General features: G+C 49.8%; 1 protein-coding gene across 29 annotated transcripts in view; it reads right to left on the bottom strand.

Moving 5' to 3' along the window:
* MSI2 (musashi RNA binding protein 2) overlaps positions 1-24943 on the bottom strand; it is a 212802-nt gene that overhangs the window by 7423 nt on the left and 180436 nt on the right. For 4 of the 29 annotated variants that reach the window (XM_061363314.1, XM_061363311.1, XM_061363316.1 and 1 more), the window contains 2 exons: positions 18242-18265; positions 17151-17258 (listed from right to left, as the gene is read on the bottom strand). The exons of 2 other annotated variants lie outside the window; for them this stretch is intronic. In XM_061363314.1, coding sequence (XP_061219298.1) covers positions 17151-17258; positions 18242-18265 — 132 coding nt within the window. Of the gene's footprint in view, positions 1-13618; positions 13759-15890; positions 15918-17150; positions 17259-18241; positions 18266-24943 lie in introns of all 29 variants that reach the window. 23 more of the 29 variants (XR_009726918.1, XM_061363312.1, XM_061363323.1 and 20 more) reach the window with 14 other exon arrangements.

Genomic DNA, 24943 nt, shown 5'->3' with positions numbered 1-24943 from the left:
AAAAAGAACAATCATTCAACACACTACTGCAACCAGAGACTGGAGGTGCTCATTTTCACCAAATTATCACAAAATATAATAGGTATTTTTCAACATCTGACTTGATGCTCATGCAGTAGTAACAAGTTCTCTAGGTCTGGGCACGCCGAGACAGCATTCACATCCCATGCAAACTACAAAGGAACTAGTTTGAGACTACACATTGTGGTAATATTGATATTAAAATGTTGACAGCAAATAACTTCAATCACGTCTAGGAAAATCGTTTTTGGATCCATTCGATACTCTGGGAAAAAAACAACCCGCCCTTTTCAATCAGAAAGCTGTTGAAATAGCTCAATAGTTCATTTCTGTCTGTTTTAAACAGTACGGAATGGAACGGTTTGGATCGATTTTTGTTTGTTTTAAATGTGAAGCAAGGAGAGTGTTGCTTTATTTAATCTTTTTCCTTTTGATTTGGAGAGCGAAGCCCTACCTTCGTCTCCAAAACCATGCTTGGGACATCAACCAAAATCAAACAAAGAAATAAAGATCAAAAGCAAAAAAGAACTGCAGAGGGGGGATGAGAACTCACCTCCTAACGTGGAAGTAAAAGAAAACCTGATTTTTTTTCCTCCCTTTTTTCTTTTTTTTTTTTGTTTTAGTTTTGAGACAGAAAAACGATGTAAATAAGGATGACACTAAAGAAGAAGGTTCGGTATTAAAGCATGTTAGATGATCAGGCTTCTGGCGTTTCTCACAGCTCTTTTGGATGTAGGGTTTATGAGGAAGGAGTTTCAATGCAAACGAAAAGTTAGCGGACTGGGAGGAGCTGGATGGAAATGGCTTGTGGGAAGCTGGAGCTACACCTGAGTGGTACTTGCACAATCCTTTGGAAGCACATGGAGACTTCCCTGCCCGCGCCCACTGCATCCCAACACACCCCTGCTGCATGCAGGTACTGGCAGCACCCAGACACACACTGCAAACAGCTAACACTGGCCTTCCTGCTTACTGAGGCTGAGCACGCTGGTGTACACATGCCTGGGGTGGGACAAGTCCTGCCCTGACCCCTTCCCTCTGCACCACTCACCCAAGAGGTCCCCATTTCTCAACCGAATGAATTAACTGGTCAAAAAAGAGCCAAGCTGGCAGCTCTGCGGTGACAGGAAACTAAATCTCACAAAATGACTGATTTAACGCAGCTCTGAACTGGCAGCAGGGGAAAGTAAGTAGGACATCTAAGCTAGCAAGTTAAAAGAAATAAGGCATGGGAGAATAAACAGATTTTGGAATTCACTGGCAAACAAAGCGCCTTTTTTGATTATTAAAGATTAAATGTCAAGATAACATTTGGCCTGCTCACTCATGAAGAAAAATATCCAGCTGAGATGTTCAAAAGCCCTTTATTACTATAAGCTAGCACTTCTTCCCCTCTTTCTTCCTCCTGGTTCAATAAAATGGATGTGAGTTTTACTGCCAAGGCACACAGAAAACCCCGTTGGCTGGTGCGAGCAGAGGCACAGGGTAAGGGAAGGGGGGGTCCTGTCAGTAATGTACTCCTGTGTAGCCCCACAGCAGCACCAGGAGAGCCCATGGCACCATTGACACCTTGGGGCTAGGAGCAGGGACCAGCCTTGGCTCACATGGTGCCCAAAGCCACCCACTGCCGTGTCCACACCATGTGCTGATGAGTGTGGTGATGCTGTGGCTAATAGGACAGACAGACAGACACCGTGGCATCCAGAGGGACAGTTCTGTGTCATTAACCTGCAACTACAGACCGTGCATAGGTGACAAGGGGACACGCTTTGTCATGTCCTTAAACCTCACAAAGAGAACAGCAGAGACTGATAAGCCAGGGAGAGATGCTCTGTCCCCACCAAATATCCCACCCTGGCCACTGTCATTTACACCCCTAAGAAGAGTGGAAATCCCAGCTTTCATACACAAAGAAAGAGCTGGTAACTGGTTATTCAAAAGCCCTTCTGACTGTGGGTATGGAATGTAAGGAAAAGGTAATTTTCTACCTGCTGCACATCAGCTGAGGACCCCACACTGCTCACAGGAGTGCCTGCAGAGAGCTGGGCATGCCCAAAGCACACCTGCTGCTCCATCACCCGGGAACCGCTGCGGAGCCTTGGGATGCCCCGGCACTGCTGCGTGCTCCCTGCCTTAAATGCTGCACAGAAAGGGCTGGAAGCTTTTACAGAGCTGACACTTTGCTCCAGCCCCAATAAATGAAACAGAAAAGCTCTTGTAATTGCCAGGAGGGTGAGCACCCCTCAGAAACGATTCACTCAGCCATGGTGAGCTGCTAAATACTTGTCTTCTTCCAATAGCTGCACACAAGCTCACCTGGAGCCGGAGGCACTTTAACCATCGCTCTGAAACAACAGCAAAGGGACCCTGAACAACCCTCCCAACATGCAAACCATGACGTGCTCTGGTAAGAAATACCTGGGAACAAATGTGCTTTACACACACCTGCAACAATCTGGGACTAAACTGAAGGAGTAAAAACCAAAACCCGAATCCTGCAGACACTGTTTCAGTCCTCAAAGAAAACGTGAGGCTCCCTGGGGACATGTATATGTATGACACAGCTCCCAATGGCAGCTCAGTTGCTGGAGGAAGCAGAAGCTGTCCAAGAGCTGTGGCTGCTCCGAGATGCTGGAATCATTAAGATTAATGCCTTTCAGGCTGGAAGGAATCCGAGATTCTCCCCTGGCCACCGACATCCTGCGGTAAGAATGGGAATGATTAAGGGCAGGAGTTGGGAAGCACACTGCTGAGAAACCATCAGGGGACTGTGCTGTCCCAGGAAAGGGGAGGGCATCACCGACCATGTCGATGCCAGTCAATAGAGAGCAGGAGCAACCTGTTGCCTTGTCTGTGCTCCTGACTTCGGTTTGGGAGGACCCATTTCCTGGATTCACCATTGCTTGAGGGCTGGCAGGGCCATCTCCTCCCCTTACAAGCACTGCCAGCACTCAGAAAGGCCTGGCAGTCAAAGTACCCATTTCCAGCGTGCTCTGAAAGGGTCAGCTCCAATTTAACAACCAATTGCACAGGAAACCACCCTGCACTGGACGCTTTCACAGCTCCGAGACTGCAGGTAAGTGCCTCCAACTCAAGGGTTTCCTCTACACATAATTTGCAATCCCAAGTATCACCAGGAAGCCCTGGAATAGATCAAAGTCAGCAAAGATGTGCAGAAGATTAAATGTGTCTGTAAGTCACTGCTAAGCAACTTTTATCTTCTTCAGCCCCAGTGATGCCCCATCCTCTGCGTTACAGAAGCTCCTTCCTATGCCGGTGGAGATCAAGAGACAGCAGCCAAGAGACGTGGCAGTGATGGGCGCAAGGAAGTTTAATGGCGCTTGCTTCACTTTGAATTTGCTGTGGTTTTTCCCACCTTAACTTTCTCTGAGCCTCTGAATTTTGATCAGAGCGAACGCTTGCCTGCAGGCCACAGGGACAGGCTTTGGGGAGCCTCAGCCCTGCGCTGCCTGGCTTGGGGAGCACCGAAAAGCAACGAGGGAAAAGCAGGAAGGGGCACGAGACACTGAAGCAACCGTGGGTTCATAAAGCAGCCCCAGAACAGGCTTGTTTAAAATGCAAAGTGTTGGCTGGCACAGCGAGAGCTGGACCTTGTCTGAATGGGTGATGGGGAGAGCCACAACAAACACTGGTGCTGCCTCCGTATTCCAGAGGCGATGGGAAGAGACAGAGGAATGTCACTGCTGCCAAGGCTGGAAATGGATAAAAGGACATTGGTGCCTTGCCACATACAACTGCCAGCGTTTAGTATTTACAGCAGTCAGGTTTTGCTGGCAAAGGCCAGGGTTTGCTGTGCTTCCCTGCTGCAGCTTGTGCCCATCCCATCTCAGGGATGTGTTCAGTGCAACCATGCCTGTTCATTGCCCCCTCTCCTCTGCCCAAGCTGCATCTCCTTGAAAGAGAATCTGCTGAAAGTCTTCCTGCTAAAATAAACACGAATTTGCAGAGGATTTCAACATGCATCCATAGCCTCAAGATAGTGCTTCAACAAGCAAAGCTGGTTTATTACTGACTCATCCTGGTGTCCTTTAGCAGAGCTGCCTTTATCCACATTTAACACGCGTGTAAGATGCTTCTCAACGCACCACTCAGACAAGTGATTTATGTCAAGGAGCCAAGAGCTGGAGCCCAAAATGCACCCGGCAGCCCAGGCTCATGCAGGGGCAGGATGCTCGGTGCTGCAAACGCTCTGCTGGGAGCAGGGATGGTGCTCGCTTATCGAGTGCCTTCTCCTGCACACTGCCATGTTAACACAGACCCTGCACGCATTAATCTGCGCTCAACAAGAAAGGTCACCACTGAAAGATAAACCCTCCTGCAATGAACTCGAGAGAAATTTCTAGAGTCATTATGGCATTAGCCCTGGTGAGCAGTGCGTCACACTAATGAGGCTCCGAACGCCTCAGGCGGCTGGGGAAGCACAAGGCGGATGCTGGAATCCCACCCAAATAAACTCAGGGCAGCCACGGATGATGAAGGGAAAGAGGGGGGGAAAGGGAGAAGAAAGGTAAGGATTTTGACAAGGAGAACTTGCTTGGTACTGTGCTGACGGTTGGTCCCTTAGGGCCTTGTTAGATGTGATGACAAAGCAACGCTTTTAAGCACGTTGTATTCCAAAGGAAATATAGCAGGTGAAATGTGCTCTGAGGTGTAAGACAGGCCCTGCATGGGGATCACTGTCCCCTGCACACAGCCCACATGGAGCCTTTGGTGACAACACTGATCCCTCTCCTGTAGCACCAAACCATGAGGACTAAAACACCACTGGCTCCTTCTGTTAACTACTGTGGTTTTGCTTGCCTTTAACACATAACAAATGAGACTATTTCCAAAGTCAAACCAAGCCAGAAGGACGGAAGGTGAAGAGCGGTGCAAAACGTGGTTACAGAGACTTGTGGCTGCCCTCCCAGCCACAGAGCACAGGAGACAAACACCTCGGGACTGCAAGAAACCAGCCCATGATTTACTGGATCTCCTCTTTGAGAAGAGGCAGGAGACGTCAGGACGAGCTACAGCGCAGTTATCCCAGCCACAAATACACTTGGCACTTGAGCGAGCAGAACAGAGCTGGCTGAGCTGCCCCAGCTTCTCCCCATCCCAAGCACCCACGTCCCTACCTGCACCCTGCAGAGCCACATCTGCACTTCTGTCCTCTGATGCCCCCCTTGTCTCTGCCTTGTCCCGCCAGCCCCGGGGTGCCTGCCTGTACCAACAGGCTTCCTGACAACTTGTTGATGCAGCTCTCTAATTTCTGGATGACTCTCTCATCTACCATAAACAGCCACGCACGATTTGGCAGGCATTTCTACCATCAATGTTTATGATAATAACTAAATGTGCTTGAAAGCAGCAGGAAATTTTCAATATAACTATCATTAAGACAAAACGCTTTAAATCAAAGCCATTACCCACTACCAAGACTCAAAGCTCACAAGATTAGGCTGTTTTTCTATCTTTATGAAAAATTCATATAACACGCTGCAAATACCATCTACCAGCTCGAAGCAGTAAATGATATAACAACATGGGATGCTGCTGACAGGGATGGAAACAGGCAAGGCACGGGGGCAAGGGCAGGGAGGTGCCATTTGGTGGCAGCCTGGCAGGGTGAGCTGATGGGGAGCAGGTACCCCAGCCCTGGTGGCAGCAGGGAGTGAGTGGATGGTATTTATCTGTACACTGCTGCCCGTCCCTCTGCCCATGATGGGTTCAGCAAAGCAGGGTCCTGAGCAGCCAAGCTAGGACAGGAGACTGCATCACAGTCTGGAGGCATTGAATTGGAGCCATTTGGATTTTAATAGATTTTTCACAGAAGAAACACCCCATTCCCAAGCATTCAAGCTTGCTGCCTTGCCTTTGCAATGACCCACACACAAACAGCAGAGGACATTACAGTAAACCCACAGAGACTGGAGCAGGGAAGATCACATCCTTCCTTGGGGATCCTGTGTAGCATAAGCACTAACACCACACTGCAGTGTGCGTGACCAGCGACCACAGTGGGATGCTGACACTTTATAACAAGGCACAGTATGGACTGCAGGAAAACTTCACCACCACATGCAAACATCATTAGCCCTCAGAGCCTTATGAATGCCATTAGCTAGCACTGCACCCGGGTTACACACAGCCTGGCCAACACTAATTCTCTGTGCAGTCGTGGCTGAAGTTAATGGGAGCTTGTCCCTTGCTTTTCAGAGATGCTAACAAGCAAGATGTGATTTAGCCAAGATTGGATGCACAAATGAATGCCAATCTGCAACAGGACATCAGTGCTCCTGGTCCTCCACTGCCTGTCGAGGCCACAGGAGCGCACAGGCACAGCACTAAGGACTAAATGCTCACATTCGGGCTCTTTCTTTTCTATACCCATCCCTGCATACAGCTCCAGCAAGAGGCACACACACGTTCGTTTGCAGCCAGGCTGAAGCATCACTTTCTTGTACCTGCGCTTTTACACCCAGTATTGCTTTATGTCTGAGGCAGCACACGGCACAACCTCCAGTTCACATCAATGCTCCAACTCAGAAATGTCTCAGAGATAATGAGCTGCACACACACAGATATTCTGGGCAGGAACAATGTACAAACAGCTCCCAACTAACTGGAACAGAAAGAGGGAGACAAACCAGAAAACCAAATAAACCCTGTGCTACAATTAGAGGTGCCATTTAGCACATTTCTCATGGGGACCTCCCTGCTCTGCTCTTCCCAAGCAGCCTTGAAAAGCAAACACCTCTCTAAGATGCTCGTGGCGGACAGAGCTCCTCTGCAACTAAAGAGACCCGGAGATGTCTTGGCTCTGACAGCCAGTTCAGTCCTGGCTCTGGAAAATCAAACCAGGAGCTCTGTGCCTCCCCTGTCACGGCTCTGCAAGGGGGAGCAGGCAGGCAGCCCTGGGTTAGCAGCAGCACTTGTCCCTCCCCTGCAGCTATACTGGCCCTGCAGGGAGAAAAATACAGCAAGTGTTGGGCTCATCAGTAAAATAAGTGGTGCTGAAGCCAAGAGACACCGAGAGCAGCTATCTGCCGTAACAAGGTACTATTTGTACGTTATTTTCTATCTGCAGTCACACTTTAAAAGGTTGCTCTGCCTCTGCAGCCCCTTCGGAAACAGCTTCACACATCAAAACATCGCAGGGCTAACGACAGAAAGCAGTGGGTGGTGAACAGGTTCCCAGCTCAGCAATTACTGCTGGAAGTGAGCAGGGCTCGGGGAGGGATGCTGACAGCCATTCGCACTCCTCGGACCCGCAGCAGCCCAAGCGGCTGGGAACCGAGCTGGACACGTCACGGTGATAATGGAAGTTGGGATCTTGTGGCAACTGTTCCTGACACGGCCCCTGTGCAGCACAGGGACTCGTGCAGCAGCACAGTGCAGAGCAGGCGGCAGGGACACAATATTAACTGCTAAACTACCTTAGATGAGCAGAGAGCAAGAGCTGGGGGGTCCCACGAGCTTGGGCAAGCTGGAAATGCAACCACTGTCCCTCTTGTGCATGCTGCAGGCACGTGAGCAGCACCTGCTTCTGCTAAATACAGCTTTAAAATGAAAAGGGGAGATTTAGGTTAGGTGTAAGGCAGAAGCTCTTCCCTGTGAGGGTGCTGATGCACAGGGTGCCCAGAGAAGCTGTGGCTGCCCCATCCCTGGCAGTGCTCAAGGCCAGGTTGGACACAGGGGCTTGGAGCAAGCTGCTCCAGTGGAAGGGGTCCCTGCCCATAGCAGGGACTGAGCTGGATGAGCTTTGAGGTCCCTTCCAACCCCAACCAGGCTGGGATTCTATGGCTCTACGAAATACTGTGATTAACGCATCCGAAGCATCGGCAACACCTGGAAGCTGTCGATCTGCACCAATTTGCAGAAGAAAAGACACAAAATTCATTGCATTCATCTTCTCTAAGCCCTGCAGTTCCGTAGCAGCACAAATAAATGCACTTCCAGCTTGGCTGCAATCTTCTGCAAGCAATCACTCTTTATTGCCTAATCACCTTTTCCATACTGCAAGTTAGCCGTGTCACCCTCGCACCGGGCTGAGCGCTACGCAGAGGCCACACAAAGCTGCGCTTGTAGGAGCTGCAATCAGGGAGCCAGCTCTTGTCACAGCCTTACAAAAGGATTTCCTCTCGAGCGGCTCATCTTTAATCATTATAAAAGCACAGAAGTTTAATCCATTTTTGATGTAAGCGCTAATAGCTTTGTGTCCTTGAAGTTCAAAGTGGTCTTCGTGCATGTCGCTAATTAGCCGAGCAAGCAGCCATTCAGCTCCCTCTCATGTTTCTAATTAGATCCTTAACAACAAACAAATGTCGACCTTACAAAGGCTGTACTACGCTTCCCTCCATTAGTTAAACAGTTTGGGAGGGATGCAGCTCCCATTTGGCTGCACACCCCCCCCCCCAGCACACCCCAGCACAGCACTCGAGGGGTTTGGGTCAGGGGCACTTAGTGCCTCTGCTGCCTGTTGGAGAGGCTCCACCTCACTTATGGCCACTTCTAGGGGTGCCCAGCACCCCATGGCTCTTTGTACCCACCAGACAGGCATGGCCCAGCTCTGCTGTCCTCCCTGCAGGCAAGGGATGCTCATCAGTTGCTTGCGACAAGCAAATAAAACAGAGAGCTAACTAAACCATCCCATTAGTCATCTTCCTAACAGGTTTCTCTGTCAATTTAACTGGTTTTACAGTTAATTTAAAATCTGGCATGCTTTAATGTTTACATACTTCACACCAAGTGCTTGCGAGGGTTTCCTTTCACTCTTCTTTGGTGCTCAATGGTTGTCAATGCAGTGCACTGGAGCATCTGCAGCCTGTGCTGCTCACTGGAGAAGGCACCAGCACCAGCATGGCCCTGGGCTTTTCCTTGGGCAACACCAGGCAAGGGGGGATGAATGGAGAGAATCCTGCACCAGGGACCTGCTGCCATTGTGCTTCTCTGGCTCTCAACTCGGATGCTCCCTGTTTCGCAGGACCTGACCCCCGCACGGTACCTGCTGTCTGTGCCTGCACATTAAGCTCTAACACTTATTACCATCCATCCAAGAGGCAAACAAGGCTCAAGCTGCTGATGCTGTGCTAACGCAGACCTCGCTCTAATCATTCTTCTCTTTATAACGAAGGAAGAGCCGAGCCAGGTGACGCCGGCGCTTCCACCTCGCGCCGAGGAGCACGAAAGCTGCTGCTACTTTTACCACGGGCAACCACATCCGCATTAATTGTTTACCACAGCCCGGACAGGTCTTTTATTAATATTAATGAGTAACAGGGAACAAAAGGCCCCTTTATTTTTAGCCTCCTCTAATTGCGTAGTAATTACTCATCTACAAAACAAATGAGCCGAACTCCATTGCCATAGCAACAGAAACTCTGGCCTCCCACTGTACCGCATTAACTGGCTATCACTCCTGTTAATTTTAAATTGAAGCCTTTTGTACAATAACAGACAATAGAGGGGGGAAATTAAAACAAAAGCTGCTCTTTGCTTTGCTGCATATGTTAAGTTGCCGTAGCAGGAGGGCACTGCCCAGGGGGCACCTTCCCACTGCTGATGGACCCCCGGTGGGATGGATGGATGGATGGATGGATGGATGGATGGGAGCACAGAGGGGTTATCCTGGGAGCAGAAGAGAAATCCTGCCCACAACTCCCATTGCTTTCTATGCAATGATCTGTGGGAGAGTCTGCACCAGGCGCCTGCACAGAGACAGGAGATGGCACTTCGAGCATCCCTGCTTGGCCATACAGACATCAACAGCCATGGCTGAGCAAGGTGGAGCGAGGGGTCCTCAATGGCATGAGTGGGTGGTAACACCCCCCTCCCCATCCCAAGAGGAAAACCTGAGCTCACTGATGAGAAAACACCAAGAGAAGCTGCTGCCCATCACATGGTGCTTGGGGAGAGCTGGTGGCACCGGCGCTGCCGTCAGCACCTAACACCCCAGCTTCTGGCAAGGGACGATTTGGGCACAGACACCGGAGACTCCCCATGGCACACAGCTCTGGGCTCTTCACTGTCAGAAAACACCCTTAAAAAGACCCCGCTGTGTGAGTTTATTGTTTGTAAATAGCTCAAGTTTCTCTACCTGCAGACCAATTCTGCATTCTCTGGCAACCACTAATCCACTGCGCTCAAGCTCAGTGCCAGATGCACGCTAACATCTGCTGCAAGGCAAAACTCCACTGCTGCTTTCTCTGTTTTCTGTTTCAGAAAGGAGAGGGGGATAAAAAAATAACTGTAATTATGTATTAACTTTTAAAGCACTTGGGGAAAGAATCAGCATGAAAACACAACAGTACGCCAGTAAAACATGCACCCTGTCCCATTTAGGAGTTGCTGCACTAATGGGGAGCAGCCTGCAACTGCTGCCAGACAAGCTGCCCCTCAGCTCAGTCAATACTTTACATGTTTGGTGATTAAAATGTATGAGATGCGCTCATGGGCCCAAGTATCTCACTGCACTGCAGAGCTCATGATGAAGGTCCCCATTTCAAACTTTACAATGACTCGTCTGCATCTCCCATGGAACAAAGCCTGATTACAACAGCCAAGAGCTTCAACCTTCCACTTCCACTGGGAGAAAGGGGATGGAACACTGGTAACTGCCTGCTGCAGGGCTTTGCAGGGCTGGAGCACAACTGCCCAATGGCTGGCGTGGTCCAGAGTACCAGCAACCCAGTCCCTGAATGGGCAATGAGCCTGCACAAGGCACCATCCACGCCATTACCACTTCCAGTGTGCCAAGAGCAGCAGCAGGGACACAGGGATGAGCTCAGATGAGGAGTGTTTTCCCATTGAAAATAATTCTCCTGATTGGAAAGACTATTAAAAGTTAGCTGCTAAATTCATTCAAGATTAACTTCCGCTGTACTTAAGCCTTGCACTTCAGAGGTGGTCACTAATTGCACTGGAGATGATTTAGCAAGTGCACAAGGTTTTCTATTACAAAATTATCGATTAAAGCTGATGTATTTTAACCACAATAGACTTCAGCCAGGAGCCCTGTGAAACAACTGCTGCTGTGGTCAAGGCCTAACAGCAGGAGGGCCCAACTGCTTTAGAGGTACTGAATCTTCTCCTTGGCACTGTCGGATGTGCGATTCCCACCTTGGACCAGCACAGTGCTGCTGTACCCAAACAGAAATGACTCCCTTTCTTTATTTGGGATAGTAGTCAGAAAAGCAACTATAATGCCTACAGAAAAGAGGATATTGCCCAGAATGAGGCCAAAACCAACCGAAGAAATGCAGCGTGGCCTCTTCTAGAGCCACACCACACTAAGCAGAGATGCACAGTGTATTCACCACAGCCCGGCTGCTCTGATTTCTCTTTAACACACAGCGCTGCCTCTGTGTCCATCCCTCACCAAAGCCCACCATGCTGGGGGGTCCCCCCATCTCTCCTTCCCTGCCGGGCCCCCTGCAATGCTCCCCAGAGCCTCTGCTATGAAGATAAGCAAAGGATAAAATGTGATGCAGCCATTCATTTCCCGATGCATCAGCTGCCAGGTTCTGTCACACAATTACCGGCGGTTCCAGTGGAGTGAGAAATTCCAGCCCGCTTGCTGCTCCCAAGTGGTCCACTTGTTAGGTTCTGGCTTTTGAGATTACACAGCTCGCCTTAAACTTTATGTACTTTTATATAGTACAATAAAAGAGGGAGAGCAGCTCCATCAGAGCCGCTGTGCCACAAGGGAGCCCTATCAACGGGCCGTATAAATCCCAAATTGGTTCATAGCTGGCTCTCTGAAACGCTCCTTAGGACATTTCTGAGCTGGCGCTGGCTCCTCTCCCTCCGCACACGCAGACCGACCCTCGTCCCACTTTTTATGGCCGTAATTTGCCAACACTATGGGTGCCTAATGACAAGATTAGATTTTTAGAGCCCCTTCTTTAAGTGTAAGACAAGGCTTCCGAAGCCCCATGCAATTTGTTGCTCTGCTGACTTTCAGACACACTCCTCACTTCATCATATGCCTGATGCATTAAACAGTGGGTCCTCCGTCTCCTTGGCAGATTGAGATCTAAGGGGGAAATTATTCTGCCTCCCCCCCCGATGCACAAGTGTCTCAGCTCCCTGGCAGCACTAAGGAAAGCAATAGGGGTGGCTCAGATTGCCTCGCGCAGGCTTGCATCGCGTCAGCCCCATCCACACGGTTGTTTGGTTGATTTACTTTGTGTTCTATTAGAGGTAAGGAGCAGATACAAATCCTTAATTACATTTTGAAAGCCCATTCTGGATATTTTATCTCCCCTGCAAGCTCTTGCTGGAATACGTGCACTAAAGCCTGCCTTGACTACCCCCAGCGGAGCGGGAAGATGCTCCAGCTCAGCACATCTGGACTGTGGGGACAGCCAGGGGGAGGAGGGAAGGTGTGACCATGCCAGACAGGATCTTCTCTACCCCCAGCAGGATGCTTTCTGTCAAGCAACAAACCAAACAAATAATCCAAAGCCTAACGCAGGATCTCAGTTACCAGCTGCTAAATGTACAGGCTGCAGCTTCATCTGTGGAAGAAGTTCAGCACAGAAACCCGGGCACAGGAAGCAAAGACACGTGCTGGCTCGATGGCAGAGATGATGGACGTGCCTTGACATCCTCATGCTGCTATTCATGAAATGCTAACTCTTCATTTTAAAACAGTCCTTAAGCTGGGTGACATGGCAATGAGTACGACCCATCACTCGCTCAGAGTCTCGGCTGCATAACAACATTGGAGGTTTATGACCTAAACCTGATGGCTTCACGTCTCAGGACAGTCTGTGGGAAGCTGCTTCACACACACACTATCACTTAGATACCCAAATGGAGTGATCTGCGTTGGGCACATCTGGTCTACGACTGCCAACGAATGATTCTATGGGCTAATATGGACGAGTAACAGGCTGATGAAGAAACCATGATTGTAAAATGACTTAAAAAATATCTCAGATTCTTTTTAATACAAAATAAAAAGAAGGGGATCTCATTATAGTCATTGTTTTAATTCCTAGGGGGGTTAATTTGAAAAAAAGAGGCAATTTTCCTACCAACATAAGAGCATGTGCGGGTTCTTGTGCAGAAGGTGTAGGCTACCTACAGCCGGCTTCAATTTAAACTTCCAGATAATAGGATTTAATGAATAGGGCACTATGGATCCAAGCCATCAGCAGCTCTCTGCTGTATTGATAGTCCTACGCTTTCAATCAGACCAAGGCTATGCTTTTATCTGCCACGCTAGTTCACGTTGACGATACCTATAATATCAACTCAACAATGCATGTTCTACAACTACATCTACTGCTACCAGTACGACTACTACAGTGCATGCATTTAGTTCAGTCCCACAGATACATACACTCTAAGAACAGGCAAGGGGAGATGTGAAATGTTTTACGGGACGACAAGTGTTTTTGTTTTTTAAGTAAGGGAAATTAATAAAAACATCAAAAGAAAGAAAGTGTACAAAAAAATAGAGACATTTCTCAAGAGTTGATATGAGTCGTTTCTTGAACCGTTTCGTCCGAACAAGCAAAAAACATGCAACCAGCTGCTACTAACAAGAAGCTGGACACTGAGAGAGGATTAATAGGTGTGGACAAACCTTCCCGCTGAGAGCGCTCAGAAGAGTGTTTGAGAGGAGGTGTGCACGTCCGAGTGTAAGAGAGGCCGGAAAGTATGCCTCAGAGACACCCTCTCTCACAGCAGCCCCAACCAAGCAAGAGAGAAAACAACAAAACATAACTGCTCACACTCACCATCAAGGTCAGTAGCTCACGTTACGAGATTTGTTATAGCTGGCAAGTATAAAGTACAGTAAGGGGTTGTCAGGGCGCAGGGCTCAAAGGCAGCGCTGGCAAGCCGGGGACTGGCGCCCAAAATCCAGATGTGCCAGGGGTTGGGGTACGGGGGAGCAGCTCTTGGTGCCGTGGCACCGCCTCGGCCCACCTCTGTGTGCCACCAGCCATCTCGGTGGGCAAAGCATGCCCATGGGAGCCTGGGCTGCTCCTCCTGGTGCCAAGCAGTGGGAATTGGGCTGGATTATGGATGGCCTTACGGGTTTTGTCTCCAGTCCTCAGGGCGGAATAGCTGGTGGCAACAGGCTGGGAACTGGAAAAATCTCAGAGTTGTCAATGAAGCACAGAGGGAGGAATGAAACCCCTCTCCTGGCAAATTTCCCTTGTCTCGCTCTCCTGCCAGATGAATCCCTCCCATGTCAAATGCATGTCAAAAATGTGCGTGCCCCCCCCCCCCCCCATGACTGCATTTCTGTACAAGACAAGAATGTTGTACACGCAAACCATGTCAGGTGAATGCAAACGAAACGTGACACTGATAGTGAAGTTGTTTAGGAGGAGTTTGCACATTCGGGCTTTCGAGTTTGCTCATTTTCCATGGCTCAGGTCCCAATTCATTAAAAAAAAATACCAGAATGGATGAGGTTGTCACAAGGAGCCGAGGGATTCGGCAGCACAATCCCACCCGGCGTGAATGGATGTGGCCAGAGCCCTCTGGGTGCTCGAGGGACCTCAGCTCTCGCCCTGTCACTGGCATGTCGACTGGGGATGTGATTTATAAGAAGCATCGCTGCGTTCACCCTGCCAGCACGTGAGCAGCTTGGCTAGACCTGGATTTATGAGTGGCACTGAGCACGAGTAAGGGGAAATGTCCCTTTCTGCTGGCTGCAGCAGGGAGCTGCTGTGATAGATCAAAGAACTTGCTTATCTCGCACGGTAAACTGGTGACTGCACCCCCACATGCTGCAATGGGCAAAGAAGGGGTGAGAGCAGGGAAGATGCCCCCATGCAGGTAACTGCCCCTGGGTGGGCTCCTTTCCCTGGATGGCTTCCTAAGAGGAGGAATAACACCCCAGTTTGAAACAAGGTGGTCAGTGCCCACCGTGCTGGCAGTGACACTGAGAAGGTGGGGAAGAGCCATCAGGATGGGGCCAGAGAGCAGAGGAGGTCAATTTGGAGCGAGCTGATGGGGCTGGAGTGCTGCAGGAAGGGGCAGCAGCAATGGGGACCTCCAGCAAAGCACTGCCCAGTGAGCAGAGGGGTGGTGGGATGCTCCTGCCTGGATGTTTTCCAGCTCTTTTCCATTTCGGCAGCAAGGAGCCAGTATGGGCCAGCTGTGCTTTTGGACTGGGCACGTGTGAAGGAGGGCTGTGCAAATTTGCAAAGGAAAAAGAAACCCAAGAAAAAGAAGGCAAAAACCCCAAACCCCAACCATTTTTCTTGTAATGAATCGGGCCCATACACTGCAGCACAAGATCGATTGCTCTCGACTGCTCCTGAATACAATTCACTACCATTGCTGGATGGAAGTGGCGAACCCAGGATGTCCCTTCCAAAAACTGGCTTTGGATGGAGATGACTCTAGGTGACACATCACTGCTCCCAGGGCACGTTCCGCTGCCAATGTGAACCGGGCCAGAGACAAACCCATCTTCCTCCTTGAGATCTCAGGGCTGGGGACAGGAAGGGGGCTCATTTTGATTCAGTTTTGCCAGTTTAGTGCACACAGGCAATTTTGAGGCTTGAAGGATGTTTCCAAACACCATACTGCTCTTTAAACTTGCCAGAAAGGGTGCTGTTAATTTAGGGTTAGGTTTAGTTTCGTATTGCAAGTTCAAATGAAAAAAAAAGAACAAAAAACCGGAAAGAAACCAAACCAAAACCAGGAAACCCAACAGAAGGAAAACCAAAAAGACACTCAAATTAAAGACAAATGATTTTCAGGCACAGAATTGATCAATGCTCAGTTCAGTTGTAATGGGCACCAAAAGCACTCCGATTAAAAAGAAAAGGAATAACCATCAGGGAAGCAACGTTAATCCAGCCAAACCCTCTGTGCCTTGCTAAGGGGCAACTCACCAGCTCTGTTTGCACGTAAAACAAAACCTGAAGGGCAAAACATGGGGAAGAGGCAGAACCGATGAAGTCCGTTCTCCTGAAATCGCATGGAAAATCAATCTCGTTTTGTCTTTGTTTTCTTGGGGTTTGGTTTTTGCTCCCCTCCAGAAAGGGGCAGAAGGAGAAGCCGGGAGATGGGGAATGCCCACAGCCAGTCTGGCAAGTCACCCCTTAGGCGCTCTCTACATGCCACAAGATGAAACTGGTACAGATAATCCTTTGTAGCCTGCAAGCAGTGCCAGTTTGCATGGAACGGAGTTCTCCTGGTGTCTTTCTTTGGCCTCCATGGCATCAGGCTCGCACTCGAGACACACCTGCGCCCTCCTCGCAAGCCCTCCTGCAGCGGGTCGGTCGGGTCTTTTCGGGAAGAGCCGGGTTTATCCCCCGGGAATGCCGGAAAAGCCTCCGAGGAGCCCCCGCTGCAGGACTGTGCCATGAGTGAGCTGCGGAGCCGCTGCCGGAGCCACGAGCCGGGCACGGCTGAGCTGAGGCCGCAGCTCACTGATGGCTGCACTGAACACTTCCTCACCTGAGCAAAGAATTCGCTTCTTGAGCTGAATTCCAAACCTAAGGTCGTAAATTGGCAACGGTTTATTTATTTATTTCCCTTAAAGGGAAAAAAATAAAGGTTTTCAGAAGGGCAGGAAGGAAAGCGTTGATGCTCCTCATGAAGGCAGCCTGGGTTTGAACACACAGGGGCAGCCAATGCCTCACCCCATGCCAGGAGAAGGCACTGTCCCCAGGGGGACATGGACCCCTCATATTGCCCATGGTGGAGGAGGCGAGAGCGGCTCCGGGCATGGCAGGAGCACCCAGTGCCACTGCCACCACCTCAACCCAGCACCAGCTTTCCATGAGGAACCAAAGCTTTTCTTCAAAACCACAAATTAATCTTTTTTTTTGGGGGGGGTGTGGGGTGTGTCTTTTATAACCTCAAATTTAAACCAAAGAAACAAAGAAACCAACGTAATAAAGGAATAAAGAAAGAAACAAATCAGAATATCTACCCCGGGTTTGGCAGTTCTTATGCCAATCTCCTGCAAGGTGCTCCATGGCCTCTGCTTGTGGTTTGGGGTTGGACTGGGATTGATTTGATTTAATGCTTTTCTATGATTTTTAGTTTCTGATCGTTTGTTTTCAGGTCCCCGGGATAAGTGTGAGGAAGAAATCAGAGAAATGATGGAGAGCTGCAGCCACACAGAATACCGACAGAGCTTTTACCTGACCCTGCACTCTGAGGGTTTGCTCTTCCACGGGCCCCCCTACCTGATCCTCTTGCTGCCGCCACGGCTGCCGCTGCTACTGGTCCATAGGCCGCTGCCGGAAAACCTGGCCGTGGAGAGAAGGAGAAGGGTAAAGACAGAAGCCAGCGGGTACCGCGAGTCAGTGCGGGGCATGGTTGCCATCTCCATGCCACCAATGGAGCCATCGCCACGTGCCCGCTGCCAGTGGCCTCTGCTGGCACAAAGGTGGCCCAAATCCCCTTGGCAGAGAGGAATGTGTTGGCGGTGCCTGGCCATGGCACACCGCTTACATCCCCGGGCTCTCGACCGGCTGGGGTCAGACCGGTTCCCAGAACGACAGGGAATCCTCCTCTTTGCTTATTTGCAAGTGATAATAACATGCTGATCTATAGACAGAGCACTAATGGAACATAGGAGGAGGCCCTCATGTCGAGAGCACAGATTTGCTGGGATCAAGCAGAAAAAGAATCACTGGAATGCAATTGAAAACAGAAAAGAGAGCAAGGGAAAAGCTCTTGAAAGCAAAACAGCCGCAGATCAAGGCGCTCTAAGACACGCACCCTGCTACAGGGGCCCGAGCCCTGACACAGGAATGAAATGCTGCTGGTGAGAGCGCAGGTTTAGGTTCTTTACTTCATTAATATTCAAAGGTCTGCTAGAGGCTCTGACTTCAAACATGGGTATTTGAGGAGGGCAATAAGGGCCAGTGACCAGCAAGAACCCCAAACCCCCTTGCTGCATCACAACCAAGCCCTCGGATTTCCTGGTCTATGGGGAGCTCCAACTGCTCCCTATAGGACAACCCCGGGGGTAGTGACCACCATGGACCTGCCCCTTGAGAGGGCTCCAGGGCTTTGATCACAGCTGCTTTGCGATGCTGCAGGACCACAGAGGAACAACTGAGGCGACAGAAGAGAGAAGACCCAGAGGCACGAGCAGCCTACAAGCCCCGCTGCTGCTAGCACCATCCCCTCAGCTACTGGCAATCTACCAGGAGGAAAGGAGCAGAGAACAACTAGGCTACAGTGACTTGAAGCTACTGAAAACAGCAATTAAAACCAGACATACTTGCATTTAAATATGGTAATAGGGCTGCAGGGGGAAAGAAAACAGTAGAGGTAAATGTAGGCTCTGCTACCCCTGACTGCTGTTCCCCGTGCACAGAACCCATGAAACACAGAGCAAATCCTGTCCCTTCATGTCAGTGGGAATCTGGTTGGTTTTATGATGCGTGCAGTGGGATGTAGGAGGAAGTGCATCCAGATAGGGGACTATTCTAACCAAATACCCAAGTGCTAAACTCCTCCTTGCTGGTGATGGAGCCACCAACCCCGGTTGGGACCCCCAGCATACATTCAGGGCTGGAGCTGTGATACGCTGGAGTGAGAAGACTTCAGTGTTAGAGTCAAACCAACCTCCAAACAGCAGGAAAACGTCTGCAGGACAAGGGCTGAGGCTCTGGGTCTTTGTTTCCAAGCCCCGAGCCCTCCTGCTGTGGTAAGGCAGGAGCAGAGCTGGCACCATCCCCACAGCCTCTCCTCCTCCCCTCCCTGCCCATGTCCCAGGAGCAGTGTCCTCAGCGTTCCCATGGCACATCCAGGACCAGCTGGCCACCAGCAAATCGCATTTGGAGACTCCAGGGGCTCCCTAAACCGTCACTAAGGGATCAGAGGAGCTGCGGATTTTCCATGGAATAAAACGCCTCTGCCAAAACCAATCAAATCCCCTTCGAATCACCCAGCATCCCCCGCAAACAGCATGAGAAGCGGGGCTGCAAAGTTTGTTTCTCTTGTTCGAGTGCCAGGGACGCTCAGTATCTATTTGAAATGCAGGACAAAAAGTTTTGCCATGCAAACGAATGATGAAATAACAAGGGTGGAGAAGGCACTCACCAGAAGGAGCCCGAACAAAGGCTCTGTTATTGCATTCCAGGGGACAGATGTGTGAAAAATTAATCCCTCCACCCCAAAGAAAGGCATTATCCCGGTTCTGAGATAAAAGCACCTCCGCGACATGGCATTCCAAACAACTCAAGTGTGATGGGCTGCTTGTGCTCTGCCCGGGAATGCTGCAGTTGGCAGCAGGGCAGAGCCACAGTGGGAGATGGAACCGGGACTGATTATCACTGGCAAAACCTGCTCACCAATACAGACTCCCAGGCTGGCTCCATCACTGGAGGATCCCGAAATCAATCCAAGGTACTGAAAGTAAGCAATCCCCACCACTGCAATGACATTTGCCAGGCACTGCATTCATCAGCTCCTTCGCACTAATGCTGCTCACGACTGTGCTGTTTGCTCCTGGACCTCGCAGCAGGGATGGCAAACGGGATCAAACCAGGCACACAGAAGCACAACGACTTGAGAAAGCCATCTGCAGGCAGGCAGGCAGGGATGCTCACAGGTTCTGGTCTCAAGCTCCAGCACTAATCTCTCTAATTCCCCTCGTACCAGCCCCAGGGCCATATTTAAACCCTTTGGTCACGCTGGATTATTGCCTCCCATTGTTTATAAACTTCCACGCCAGCAAAGCCTTCAAAGGATGGCACCACAGTGACAGTACCATTAACACTGACCCTCTTCTGTGTACTCCAAGAGCTCCCATCTCTACCACCCTTCCGCCTGTGCTCATCCCATCGGATGAACATCTGAGAGCTGAGCTATCTGCAGCTCTTTAATGGAGAGGAAAGCATTAGCAAGCATTGCTGGTCGCCAGCCCCCAGAAGGAACCTGCTTGTCCACAGAGCCTATTTCTGGCCCCCCAGACCACGCTGATGCTTGGGCAAGGCTGTGTGCCTGCACAGTGCCCTCCCCTGGCCCTCTGCTCTCTGAAGTCAACTGGGAAGCGAAAAGCAGGGAACAATTCATTCAGTGCCTGTTTAAAGCACTCTGATTCCTGCTGAAATGACCCCTGTCCTTTGTGCATCTGCTGCTTACAACCGCCCAGAGAAAGCCAGGCACCAAAGCTGCTCAACAGGACAAAGGTGCCCACTTTGGCCATTGCAATTAGAAGATATCTCACACTAAATGTATTGCAACAGGCTCACACACTGCTCAGGGAAGTCCTGAGGATTCACACCCATTCCATGCTCTCGCATTGCTCCCAATGAGCTAAAGCCAGTATCCAAGTCCCATTCTTCACAGATAAACCCTGCTGCTCCCTGCACCACCAGTTCCACTGTAACGACTGAGGCAGCTCTGTGCCAGGGAGATGGACACAGCTGCTTGAAGTGCTTTGCCCTAAGGAGACAGATTCAGTCAGTGGCTGCCTGCAAGCGACTGCTCTCCCCAGGGCACAAGAGCCTGCAGAAGTGGGACTGAGGGGCAGCCCAGAGCAGGGCTGGATCCGGGCTGGATGCTCAGTCCTGCACTTGGCATTACCCAGGAGCCACCACCAGGAGCCTGGGATTTAGTGGATTTCCCAAGGCTTTGGGAACAGATCCGGTGGGAGCCACGGTGCCTGAGGGAGGACTCGAGGGGATCAAGGGCTCCTGGGGAAGGACGCGCTCCCTCCTGCTCCATATCCCGCTCCAGTGGGATTGCTTCCTTCCCAAACCACCGATTTCTCCTTTACCCCAGCCTGAAGCTGGCTTCGAGGCCCCAGGAGCAACTGGGAACCCCTTACTCCAGGCATGCTGCCAGGACTTGTGTGCAGCCCTGGCTTTCCCTATGAGCAATCAATCACTGACTCCTTCAGACCTGCTCTGCTCAGCCCCTGAAGACCCCAAATGTCTCGCACCCCCAAAGGACACGAGACCCCGTTCTCTACAAACAGCCAGGCCATCGGAATCAAACCAAAAATAGCCACAAAGATCATGAAATTAGTTCTTAGATCAAAAAAATATCACGCAAAGACTTTGCTTGTAACGGCAAAAGCACTTGGGGCACACAAGGGCATCTGTTCATACTCCAGCAGTAAGCACAGGGATTTAAACCAAGAACAAACCCAGCAGCTGAGATGCTCCAATCACCACCAGACTTCAGCAAACAACCCCAATGATGGGACACGCTGGGAGAGTAACAGAAAGGGCCCCATAGAACTGCGCCCAGCAAGCAGAATCCTCCCTCTGTGTTTATGGAGTGCTTGCAGTATCCTCCCTGTGGGGGGTTTGGGGGGCCCTATGCACACAGGATGGAGCTCTGAGGCTGTACCCCCCCCAAACCACTTGGCCCCAGTGGTGCTCCCCAGTGTGCTGATCCGAACACCCATCACTTAGGAGGTTCACTTGCTCTGCCAAGGGGCAAAGTCTGGAATATAAAATCATCTGCAGGTTGAGTGGGAAAAGGAGAGGGGGAAACGGATCCCCTCTTTTCAAACACGGTTACCAGCGGCTTTGATCAGCACCGAAAAGCTTTGCGAGGCTCACAGCTGTCATTTCAAATGGGTTCTCGCTTGCATTATTCTTTCCATTAGGCAGCGTTATCCTCTTTGTAGGATCTTTAGGCTTCGTTTCAAAAGTATCCGAGACTCAAACCCATGAAGCAGAAGAGCCTGGTGGCTTTTTTTTGGGAGGCAGGCAGGCGTGGGTCCAATTGACTGGACAGAATGTAGCCTTTAATGGTGAGCACGCAAGAGGGAAAGCTCCGTCCCAAAACAATCCCTTTATGTTCAATCCCTTCATCTTTCAGGCCTCTCTGTCTCAGACTCCCCCCCAACTTTCTATAAGGAAACAAGAATGAGAAAGAAAAAAACCCCTGCTCCCATTTGAAGCTTTAGATTAAACGCTCAATGTTTAGAGAAGAATATACCCAGAGAAACCAGGTTTTAGTGAGAATTGATGAAAGATCGGCATTCTACCAAATCATTCGCAATTCATTATCACAGTTTAGTAGCAATTAACTCTTTGGGATTCGACTGAAGACTCTCCCACAGCTCTTGCTGTAGGAATCGAACGCGGAGGCAGTTCCAAGCCCTGCTTGGAATGTCTCGTGTTTCCCACCTGGTCTGCCTTTAAAGCAGTGGGATAGCGGCATCCACACGACAGCAAGCAGAAGGGACGAGGCGAGGCGCAGGGCAGACCTCCGTGGCAATGAGAATTGCTTTCCTAAGCTTTTGATCAATTCTATTAACACTTTTAGCACCTCCAAGCCCACCCAGAGCCCCTGCCTGTGACAGCCCCATTAAGTGTTTCCCTTTGTCTTTATAGGCTGTGTTACATCAAGCTTATTAAAATCTATTTCAGCAGGTCAGAAAATTAGCGCGCTTCAGCTACAGCCCATCACGCATAATGGAAGCCTCATTAAGCAGCTCACTGCAGCTAGCCAAGGCACAATCATCTCCTGCTTAAAATGGACCGCGCGTGGCAGGGCTCCGTAGAATTCCCCATGTCAGCCACTGGAACGCGCTCCGCACCGGATGCGTGTTTGCAGATGGATGCTGTTATGAGCAAATACTTCTGCTTTGGAATTCCAACCAAACAATAAACCCCAAATAAGAGTTCATTTCAACTCGGGCACTTCCACTTTATGTACAGCAAATGACCCATTTTTCAGCTGTTACCACTCTCAGGCCATGGGTTTTAAAATGAGAATGATGCAGTAATTACTTTATGCATCAGTGAGACAAAGCCTTGTTTGTCTCCAAATTATCATTCTGTGTTGTTTCAAGTGCAAGAACCCTTTGGAGGTTATTTCACCGTGCAGAAAACTGGGAAGCTTCTCAAAAGCAAATAGTTTATTCTAAGAAAACTATTTATTCAAACAGCCGCAAACCAAAAAGCCAAAGCTGGGAGCTGATGGAGTTTATTTACTCTACTTAGAAACTGCTCCCATCCTAGAGCAGCTTCAAGGCATCTGCCAGACTTCTGTGATGTGTCCTATGAAAACGATGCCTCCCACCAGTCAAACTCAATACGTAATCTGGATTCTCCCTAGTTTAGTCACTGGTGAAATGCAGAGAATTATGAGCTTGAAGTGAATGCAGCTGATGTGGGTGAAAGAGAAGCTGAACCAAATCGCCTCCTGAAAGCAATTCTGTTTAATACCAAGTTGAGCGCGCTGATGAAAGCATTTCTCATTTGAAAGCCCAAAGCCAAAAGTTTGCTATTGATTTTTAATAAACCAGGTAAGTATAAATGAAAGGACCGCTGCAGCGGGAGGAATACCTGTGCATTCCCTGCACCCGGGCTGCCAGGCAGCACAGCAGCTCTGCGCTTCAGTCACCTGCTGCTGAATGAACAAGGGCAGGTTAGATGGAACCGCGTGAAGGAATATATATAAAGTTCAGCAAAGTGGCACTGATTTGCTTCAAGCCTCATTTCAGTTGCTTCGATGGTACAGAAAATGAGCTATTTGGTTAAACTGCTTGGTTAAATTTTTATGAATGACCTCAACTGGGTAAGTATTATTAAAAGACAGATCTTTGATGATGAGCAAAGGCATAGGAAGAACTAATGTCCGGAGGCTGAAGGTGGAAAAATTCAATGCAGACAAGAGGCAAGTATGCAAAAGAGAAGAGAATTAATCAGAGGACAAGCTTATCAGAGGTAGAGAAACTCTTCACAACCCATGTGAGTTGAAGCCACAAGTGAATGCTCCTCTCAGAGGGATGCTGCAGCAACAGCCATTGCTGGCAGACACAGAGCTTCCCACTGCCTCGCTGGAGGAAGTGTCCCTGGGGATTTCCTAATCCACCGTATGAAAAAGGTCAGGGGAGAGGATTGTGATGCTGAGGCCAGAAACCTTCAGGGCATCACTGCGGCGAGTACATATTACCGCCTCTGGGCAAAGGAGGACTTGGAAGCTTAATTATCAGCTTGAAATCGTACCAAGTGTGCCTGAAAAACATTCCCATTTCAATGTTTTTGCGCTTTAAGGAGAGGAATCTCCTTCAGTTCTCTGCAACCCCCAGCTGTACAGTTAAAAGCTGTACCTACCAAGACATAAGGTGTAAAAGCAGCTAGCCATTGTGCTTCTGGCTAGCTCAGACACGTGGAATCCCTTACAGCAGAACTAGCATTACCCGATCATGTTCTTCTTTCTATAGGGTTTATCCATGCTTTCTTCCTTCCATACATGTGTGTTTGCATTATGCCTCCTTTCTCTTGTGACTAACCAGTCTCCTTACACTTCCCAGTTGCTGCAGCTGTGGCCTGTTCACAGCAGGAACCATCACTCAGGAGTTCTGTTGCTGCAGCATCACCCCAAAATGCAAAGAGCCCCTGAGAGAAGGGCAGGTTTGGGGGTTTTATTCCTCTTCTCTCCTCCCTGTCCCTTTATGATCACTCATTTTCAGGGCAATGACCCTGAAGTTTTAAAGCCTGTCCCAAACTCCATGCATGGATCAGTGAGCAGTTAAGAACAGGACAATCAGCACTGAAGTTCAATGTTCAAGATGTTCTTACTGCTCAAGCAGTCACCCAAGGTATCAGTAGGATGATGAAGGATCTGGGCAGCTTTGGTCCTTAGCCTCAAGAGCAGCCTTGCTCAAGCAGAGAGAGCAGGAAAGAGGGACAGGCAGCTTTCCTACTGACTACTCTCTGCTGCCACAGGAATGGGTGGAGGCTGGACCATCGACTCGGATCAACAGCTCATCCCTTGAAAACCTCACCTTCAATTGAACATCCAGAGACTATTTTAAGTGGTGGGGAAAATGGGAAATCAAAAAGGGATTTTATGCAATTCTCTACATTACAAAAATGCAGCTCTTCCCAGAAAAAAGATGCCCAAGAGGCAAAGCACATAAACTCTGCCTGGCCTCAGGGCACACCTCCAGGTACCATTTTTTCCTGTGTCAAAACAAAAGCTTCTGTCACCTAAGCAGAACTTGAAG

This window comes from Neopsephotus bourkii, unplaced genomic scaffold (genome assembly GCF_033783945.1).
Source record: "Neopsephotus bourkii isolate Nb327-2 ecotype Australia unplaced genomic scaffold, CSIRO-AGI_Nbou_v1 NB_1154, whole genome shotgun sequence".
Classification (NCBI taxonomy): Eukaryota; Metazoa; Chordata; class Aves; order Psittaciformes; family Psittacidae; genus Neopsephotus; species Neopsephotus bourkii.
The sequence above is the reverse complement of the archived record's forward strand: the minus strand, read 5'-3'. Positions and strand labels throughout refer to the sequence as shown.